Source organism: Crocuta crocuta, unplaced genomic scaffold, assembly GCF_008692635.1.
Source record: "Crocuta crocuta isolate KB4526 unplaced genomic scaffold, BGI_CrCroc_1.0 scaffold978, whole genome shotgun sequence".
Lineage (NCBI taxonomy): Eukaryota > Metazoa > Chordata > Mammalia > Carnivora > Hyaenidae > Crocuta > Crocuta crocuta.
The window spans coordinates 732,100-741,511 of record NW_027530876.1 but is presented as its reverse complement, the minus strand read 5'-3'; the positions used below and the strand labels follow the sequence as shown (position 1 = coordinate 741,511).

Sequence of the window (9,412 nt, the reverse complement as noted above, 5' to 3'; positions counted from 1 at the left end):
CGCCGGGAGAGTGCGCCACAAGGGCTCCTGCGCTCTCACCCCCATCTCCAGGCTTTGCCTCCCCCTCCTTCTCGCCCATTCCATGACTTTCTGCCCCCATTGCGAGCGAGTCGGTCCACCATCTCCTTTCCCTTCTAGCAGGAGCAAGTAGGTGGGAATTATTGCCCACCCACCAAAGGGACCAGACACTGTGTTCCTGGTCCCACAACTCATCATAAAGAGGCCGTTATAGTTCCCATCAGGAGCCGTAGGTAGGGGACTGCGTGTCCGGGAGCACCAGAGGCTCTTCGGTGGGAGTGCGCCCCCAGGGTCTTTGGGGGGTTCCGTGGCCTCAGAATGTGAGCGCCCTCCCATCCTCCCCGCCCCCCTTCGCCGGAGATCTTCCAGTTACATAAGTGGAGTGGGACATAGTATGTAACCGGCTCCGATTGTCCTGGAGCGCGCCCCGCTCAAGATCATCATTACCAGATGGGGCAAGTTCATTGCATTGCTGTGGTTCCTGTCAGTTACCCCTAAAAGTTTATTTCCTTTTTAGTTTGGTTATAACTGAATCACCCAAACTGAAACTCAGGTGACTTTTTCGTGGTGTGGCAATGTTTCTGTGGATTTTGCCCCGAAGACTTATTGTCATCGTAAAGAGTCTAAAAAAAACTGCTTTCACCGAGAAGACCGTTGATGATGACCTTGCTAAGTGGACCCGAGGCTGGGAAAGCTTGCTCTGGAATACCTACCTCTGTGGTGGTCGCCTGTGTTGTGAGTGTGTTCGTTGTGGATTGGTCACAGCAGAAATGGGCTCCACCACAAAAGTGATATTCCTGACTCATGGTCAGGCAGCTGTGTGCTTTTTGTTGTTTTTCCAGGAACAGGAATGGACTCTGCAGAGCCATTCACACGTTGTGTCTCTGTCGTGTGGGATCAGTACCCCAAATTGTGAGATGGTAGGCTCGAATTCAGGGGGGTGGTTGGTGATGGTGGAAGCAAATCTAGCAGCGCGTGATGCCAAGTGGCTTAGACTTTGGAAGACTCTCACAAGTTTTAGGTGTTTTGTTATACTAGAAAAACGAAGCTTATTTGTGCCATAGTAGTAAAATTCACTGTTGTTAATGGGCAGTTATTACTTGCGGAGANGCTTTGTGGCCAGAATTTTCATTTGGATCTCAGCGATTTCAGTTAACAAGATTAAGCTGGCCTCTTGGGTATTTTGAAACATGCTGGGTCCTTATGAAAACAAAAACAGCGTCTGGGTTTTTTAGGTGTTTTAGGAATTTCCACCAGGGATTTAGGGAATAGGCTTATTTATGGGCTTTTTAGGACTTCTTTTTCAAACTGCAGCCAAAGACACGGAAGAATCAGTAGAGTATAGTTGGTTAAATAAGTTGCCACAAGATACCGATGTGTGGCATGTCAGCTTCGTGGCTGATCACTGAGGTACGTTCCTATCCACACACACAGACACACAAAGATTCCAGGGTTTGTGCATCTGAGCCTCTGACGTGACAGGATGAGGACTCTGTTTTGTTTTGCATCATTGGCAATGCGCTTGCCTCCCCGGCTGCCCCTCCAGTTAGCTGCTCATCATACCCCTAGCCTCCTAAACAGCGCAGGCAGCTTCCAGAGTAGAATGTCTCTGAAAAGTGCCTGGTGGCATCTGAAGTCAGAATATTCCAACAGCTTGATTCTACTGGGCTTTTTTTTTTTTGCTATTAGGAGCCTATCGCACTGTCCTATTTCTTGTTGTTACAAATGTGCCTGGAATGCTTTAAACCTAGAGTAGCAAGTCTTTATTTCACCTGATAGAGCGCGATGTACTCAAACCCTACTCCCACTTTTGTGCTGTTCCCCTATTGGGAGGGTTAGAATACAATTTTGCATTCTATTTGCAGTCTCCAGCTAGAGTCATTGTTTCTTCTTTGCTCTGTCTGTGTAGCCAAATCTAGAGGGCGGGGAGGCCGACTGCTGAGTTTGGCCAGATAAGTCCCATATGTGGATGCACGTAGAATGAGAAGAGAAGAAGTAAAATTGTTAGTTCCTTACTCCAGCTCTGCCTCCACCGCTAATGTATCTGCCTGGCACTATTTGCGTGATAAATGTGCGTCCTGGAACCTGTAATCTTTTCAAAAGGTGACTGTCAGTAGACATCTTTTAATTGGCTAAGAGCAGTTTGTCCTAGGCTGCCTGAGTTCTCTGCGAGAATACCTACCTATGCGGTGGTCGTCAGGAGAAAATCACAGAAAACATTTCACATTTGTAGTAACTACAGTTGACTTTTGAATGATGCAGAGATTAGGGGCCCCGACCCCCACCCGAAATGCAGTTGAAAATCCGCATACAACTTTTGACTCCCCCAGAATTTAGCTACTAATAGCCTAGTGGTGACCGGAAGCCTCACCGTTAACGTAAACAGTTGATTTACATTTTGTATGTTATGTGTATCTTATACCGTATATGTGTATCTTATACCGTATTTTTACAATACAGACAAATAAAGAAGACGTTTATTAAGAAAATCACAGGGAAGAGAGAATACATTTACAGGACTGGACCCAAAAAAATCTGCACATAAGTGGACCCGCACAGTTCAAACCTGTGTTATTCAAGGATCAGCTGTAGTGTCCGGAGCGTTTTAAGTGTACGGGATTGGAGGGATGGGGGGAGCCCAGTCCTTGACTGGTGGTGAGTCCCAGGGAGTATGGCAGGACACCTGCTTGTTGTCACCGCCCTCTACTTCGGTGACATGCGTGCAGACCAGCCTTCTGTGGCCGGCACACCCAACCTTTTTTCTTTGCTAGAGCGTTATTGCTGCTCCAACAGAAGGACCTTCTCCAGCCAAACTGCCGTTGTCACCACTGGGCCTTTACCTCGTATCCAGCAGGACAGACGTAAATGGGTTCCTCTTCCTTGGGCTCGCTTACACAAAAGTTAGGCTCTTCGGCCTTTATCTGTTCTCTTCTGCCTTTCTCTTGCAAGGACTTTCTTCTTTTTGAAATCTTGATTGGCATGCCATTACTAAATACTTGGTTCTATCATTTTTGATGGTAGGTAATGGTGTTCGGGGGGAACTGAGTGGGAATTTCCTGGCAGGCAGGGCACCCCCACTCCCGTATCAAAGGAGGGGTGGCCATTCTACTCATGAATAAAGCCTTGGCCTTTATAACTTCTTCAAGGCACACTTATGTTGGGTCTGCTGGCATAGGAAGGTGTCCTCACCGTGGCGGTTTTGCAGTTACTACAGATGTCTGAGCTGTCAGGATCGAGCCTTAGGAAGGGTTCACTTGTCTTCCTCGCCTCGGAGCTGGGGCCATCGTATACATGCACCTGCAAATTACTGCTTTATTGGGTGTTTGCCTTACTGCTTTCATTTGCTGGCTCTTTTTTTCCCCATTAGAAATAGTGAGTTAATCAAAGATCTTAAAATTTTAGAACTGAAAGGAACTTTAGTCCAGCTTCCTCAGTTTACAAGTAAAAAACAAATTGTGGCTGTGAGAAGTTGTGGCTTTGCCGGGGCCTCCCAGCCAGGATACCAGTTTGATTTTTATTATATAGCTGAGTAGTACTGTTACCTTGACTTCTGGATTTCAAAACATTCTGTGACTCGACTATTTAAGGGAATTGTAAGGCCTCACTGCACCTCGACAGATAATTCTAGGTATTATCCTGGTAGTTATAGACCAGAGGTAAAAGACTTGGTTGGTGTTGCCCTTCCTCTGGGTTTAATTACATGAGTGATCGTTTGTGTGAATAGTCTCCAGGTTGTATACTCTAGGCTTTTTTAGCCTAAAGATAAAAGTGCTGCTCTTGGGCCAGTAAGGGTACCAGAGATTAGCTAATAGTTTGGGTTTTAACAAGGAAATGATGGTTATCTTGATGAAAAAAATGTAATGACAGAAGTCTTTGGATATGTTCAAAATCAAAACAGAAATTGTCGAACTAATAACATAGTTTGTTGAACATCGCGATTTACTGATCTGAGAGGCTTGACAGGGATCACTCTGAAGTGCACGTGCGTATTTTGGAGGAGGGTTTTGGATCTCCCAGGGTGCTTGGTTGGTGCTGATCGATCTCTCTCTCTCTCTCTTTCTCTCTCTCTATCTCTCTCTCTCGGTTCAAGCTCCTTTAAGTGATGTTACAGCAGCTCATTTCAAATTCAGCTGCTTGAAAAAGAAGGGACACTTTGCCTCTGGATTTTGCATGTTCTTTTCGGGATGACATTTTGATGTTGCATGTTCTCTTGAACATGTGTCCTCTCCCTGAGTATTTCTGTATGACATAGTGCAAGAAATACTTACTGGGGATCACCACTAACAGTATACTTTATAGCGTTGAAGTGTCCTCAGAGGCGACAAGACTTGTGATAGTGTTGATTCTAACACACATGAATCTTTATTTTAGTAATGTGTGTTATGTGCTGGTAATCGGTTTATCCTTTGTTTCTAGTAGGTAAGCTGGGAAACAGTATAGTACTTTGTCTATATGTTTATCTTCAGAATGTCCCAAATAGCCCTGGGAAAAAGGTCGTGCAGCACAATGGGGGCTTTCAACTTACGATTTTCTTTGTTTTAGGCTCCATAAAAATACAGACTCACCAGTTCCTGCTTTGATGTGACATGTGACTCCCCAGAATACATCTTGCTTCTGTAGACCAGCTCCAACAGGATTCCATGGTAGCTGGAATGTTAGGGCTCAGGTAAGTAACCTTCCTTTTTTTTTTTTTAGTATATTTCCTGTTTTGGCCATCTGTTTTTAAAAACAAAAACAAAAAAATAAAACAAAAAAATAAAACAAGGAAAAAATACAAGATGTACTACTCTTGGACAGTATAAAAGTACCCCAAAGACTAAAGATATAACTGTGCCAAACTGTGCCATATAATAAAAAAAAGTCACTTCCCTGAGCCCTGAAAGGTCAGTTTGGGTAGGGTTACTTGGTAGCCACAGCGTGATCTGGGGGCGGGCGTCAGATTAGAGCCGGAACTGGTGATCTGCAACTTCAGTTCACCTTGAAGCAGGTCAGCTGAGCTGAGAGCCCTTTGACTGAGCTCTTCACCTGCCACCGCTGCTGTCGCCTAGCGGTCTTCAGCGTGGTGCTTTTTGTGCTTTGGTCCTGGGTAAACAACTTCCTGGTCAGTGTTAGTGCGCAGTGGGAAAACATGTTCAGTTATGGGAACTGGTGAGTGGTCCCCTAGAAGGCCAGCCTCCGGAAAGCTGTCACAGGGCAGCAGACCCCAAGGCTAATAGGGTGTGCTTGCTGAGCTCCTCCCACGGGAACTGAAGAGAGCACCCGGGCATGGGTCTGGCTCTTGAGACTCTAGAGCAGAATGAATGCCTTTTGAAAAGCTGAGGATCCAAGCCACGCGAGGTCTGACGTGCAGGTGCTCTATCAGCCACACTTTGGGCTCCTTTGGCGCCATGGTGTGGACTTCAGATTTGTAAAAATGAGTGGTTCCTTAATTTCTCAACTGTCAGGCTCAGTATCTCAAGCTTTTTTAAAATCAGTGTTCACTCCCCGTTTGATATTTTGACACCTGGATTTCAAACATTCCATGTGGTAAGGCAGATCATACTACTTGAATTTTTCCTTTCCGTTCCTTAGGAAAAAAAAATGTGAGTTTACACATACGCTTCCATTGTGATGCCAGCTGAGACCCCCAAGTAGCACTTTGTTGTGGCTCTCTGGTAGTTTCGGACGCCTCAGTCTAAAGCTTTGTGGACATCCATAACGTGGCCTGTTTGGGGACTGTGTAAAGGGTCAGGGCTTTGGTGGAGAGTAGAAGGTATGAAGGAAGTGAAGAACAGAGCACTGCCTCCAGGTCCCACATTTGTTCCGCTCCTGATCCTGTGACTCAGATTGTCATTTCTCCTTTACTGCCTGCGGGGTGTGCTCTGGGCCCTGCTGACAGGACGTTCTTTGTACGCCACGCATTTGTGCTGGTGGGAGTTGTGTGGCTGGCGCTTTGTGCATTGTCTCAGAAATTGTGTGGACTAAATGTAATATGGGCGCTGAATGGGTTTCTTCTGGTGGATGTTAGGCCTGGGGGTGGTTTATGTTTTTAATAGTCTTTTTCTCAGATTATGAATGGATTTTATAAAACAGGCAGTGGTCACTCTGTCTAGTTTCTTCTAAGAAATGTAAAAAATACCTCTTATTACTTATGAGTGGGAAAGACACAGCCATTTGAGCTTCAAGAAACTTTGAAGGGAATTCTCTAAGGACAGAACCTGTGTTTAGTAGATAAGTGTTTGATATCTTGCTATTTTCCTTCTCCTTTTTTAAGAAATTGTAAAAATAACGCATGCTTTTATAGAAAACAAACGATTTTACTTAAAAAAAAAAAATTTTTTTTATTTATTTTTGAGACCGAGAGAGACAGAGCACGAGTAGGGGAGGGGCAGAGAGAGAGGGAGACACAGAATCTGAAACAGGCTCCAGGCTCTGAGCTGTCAGCATAGAACCTGACGCAGGGCTCAAACCCACGAACCGTGTGATCATGACCTGAGCCGAAGTTGGACGCTGAACCGACTGAGCCACCCAGGTGCCCCAACAAACCGTTTTAAAGCCTACCGTGTAAAAAGATGAAAACTCCCCATTCCTCACCGTGCTCGCTACCCAGAGTAACCACTGTGAATGTAGACGCTTCTGAGTCTTCTCAGGCTACACAGATAGGCGCTCTGCGTTTTTAACAGAATGAGGATGATCTACATATTCTGCATCTATCCAAATCCATGTGATCCGTTTCTCTCTGCCTCATTTCTGTTAAATAGCAGTGTGATCTGGTGCCAACTTACGGTCACGCGTTGCCCCCTGTTGGTTTTCCTACTGGTTTGCTATTAAAGATACTACTGGCTTGAACTTCCCCGCGTGCCACTCTTTTTGAAGAATGGCTACCTAGGCTTTGAATTGCTGATGGGTACCACCGCATTGCCTTCCAAAATGGCTGTCCCTGTTCTCATGACAGTCTGACAAAGTACCACTTCCTATACCCTCCCAGAATTGGATGCCCATCTTTTAAATTTGTGCTCCTTGGGGGCGCCTGGGTGGCTTAGTCGGTTAAGCGTCCGACTTTTGCTTAGGTCATGATCTCGCGGTTCGTGGGTTCGAGCCCTGCGTCGGGCTCTGTGCTGACTGCCAGCTCAGAGCCTGGAGCCTATTTCAGAGTCTGTATCTCCCTCTCTCTCTGACCCTCCCCTGCTCATGCTGTCTCTCTGTCTCTCTCTCTCTCCCCTAGAAATTAAAAAAAAAAAAAAAAAATTTAAATTTGTGCTCCTTGGGTTATTACTGAGGCTGAACCGCAGTAATCATCAGCCATTTGTATTTGGTCTTTGTGAATTGCCTATTCATGTTCTGCATTCATTCTTCTATCAGGATATTTCTTTTACGTTGATTTGTAAGAACTTGTAATGTATTAAGGATATTCTTTTGTCATCGTGCAGATGTTTTTCCTCCTTTGTCATATGTCTTTTGATTCTGCTTGTCTTTTTGCTGTATACAGTTTCTGTTACGATTTCTTTTGATTTTGTACTTAGAACGTCCTTTCCTACTTTAAGAAATGTGTCTATATTCATCTATATATTTTTTATTCCTAAAAAACGTGACGTACTGTATTGATATATACAAAAGAGTCTTATAGGTGAGTTGTCCCATGTTTTTCATATGGTGATTAAAATACCTGGTTTTATATTGAACTTTGGGAAGGGATGAGATCTAGAGCCCACCTAGCCAGTTGTGTCATAGCCGTTTGGTGATTCAGTAGGTCATCTCGTCTTCACCTTTATCATGTCGATTTCAAGTAAACAAACATCTTGTACATTTTTCTTTCTGAAGTTTTTCTTTGTGAGACTTGATGGCAAGCCTCTCAGCAGATAATCATTTATTCATTCATCCAACAAATATTTGAGCCCCTGATTCAAGGCATGGGCAGTATTGGGCCCTGCAAGTGCCCCTTCTCCTTGACGTGGGGCAGGGCTACAGGGGTGGCAGTGCCAGTGGCAGTGACTGCAGTGCTCATTCCTGAAGACTCGACAGTGGATCTTCACAAAGTAGGTTTTGGATAAACTAGGAAGAACCCAGAGGGTGTGTGTATGTGTGTGTGTGTGTTTTAAATTCTGACATAGAAGTTAGAGCTTAGGGTAGACAACCATAAGCATGGTTTGTTTTCTGTCTCATGTAATTGCAGGCTGATTTTTGTCTTGAATTATGATGAGGGCTTTTTGCTTTTGAAACAGTTCTATATTCAGCTATCTCGGTTGTGATGGAATAAAAGTTGTGTACTGATAAAAATGGTAATTTTCTTCTATGATGATTTTGAAGCATTTCTGTAATAGCTGATAAAAATAAAGACAGGGTTTTGGTGAATATATTCTTAGGGGGAAAAGTGTACTTCTTTGCAGCTTGCATCATTTAAATCTAATAAATAACCTTAAAACTAAAGTGGAATCCTGGTTTGGAATGAGAAATAATTTTTACTTAGAGAAGGGATATGAATGACTTATGATTAAGGAAAAAGCTTCTTGTATGAGGCTGTTTTTTAAATGAATTTTAAAAATAGGTATAAGATACAGAATGAGAAAGGTTGTGTGAAAGGTTATATGGTTAAAGAGCTCCTTGCCACCCTGTCCCCAGATACTCATTTCTCTCTTTGGAGGCAGCCGTCGTTCCCCGTTGTTTCTTATTAATCTGCGAGTATGGGGGCGCCTGGGTGGCTTAGTCGGTTAAGCGTCCGACTTTCGCTTAGGTCATGATCTCGCGGTTCGTGGGTTCGAGCCCCGCGTCGGGCTCTGTGCTGACTGCCAGCTCGGAGCCTGGAGCCTGTTTCAGTCTGTGACTCCCTCTCTGTCTGACCCTCCCCTGCTCACGCTGTCTCTCTCTCTCTCTCCTAGAAATAAATAAAAATATTTAAAAAAAAAAATCTGCGAGTATGTACATGTATATGTGTGCGTGCGCAGTTTTTAAATTGTGGTAAAATATACAGAACAGAAAGTTTGCCATCTTAGCCATTTGTAAGTGGACACTTCTGTGACACTGAGTACCTTCCTGTGCAGCCACCCCCGTTATGCATCTCCTGTGCATCTCCAGGACCCTTTTTGTCTTGCACAACGGAAACCATCTCCTTTAAACCTCGGCTCCCTAGAACTCCCTACCGTCCCTTTCCCAGCCCCTGGCAGCTACCCTTCTCCTTTCTGTTTCTATGAAACTGACTATTCTAGATACCTCATATTATTAAATATTTTATAATTGTGTTTATATATTTTGTGTGTGTATGCACACAAATAAGGGTGTGTGTATGTGTGTGTTTACACAAACAGTGAAATGCCGTGCACATTTCCAAAATTTGCTCTTTTTAGTGAATGTGTCTTGGAGATTGGTTGATACCAGTTTCTGTAGAACCATATCCTTCTTTTTAAGGGTTGCTTTACTA

General features: G+C 44.2%; 1 protein-coding gene across 1 annotated transcript in view; it reads left to right on the top strand.

Annotated features, from left to right (window-relative positions):
- Positions 1 to 4,560: 4,560 nt before the first annotated feature.
- Positions 4,561 to 9,412, top strand: part of MECP2 (methyl-CpG binding protein 2) — a 56,681-nt gene continuing 51,829 nt past the window's right edge. Inside the window, exon 1 of the mRNA XM_077769612.1 lies at positions 4,561 to 4,684. Within this exon, the coding sequence (XP_077625738.1) occupies positions 4,659 to 4,684 (26 nt within the window). The 5' untranslated portion in view covers positions 4,561 to 4,658. The remainder of the gene's footprint in view (positions 4,685 to 9,412) is intronic.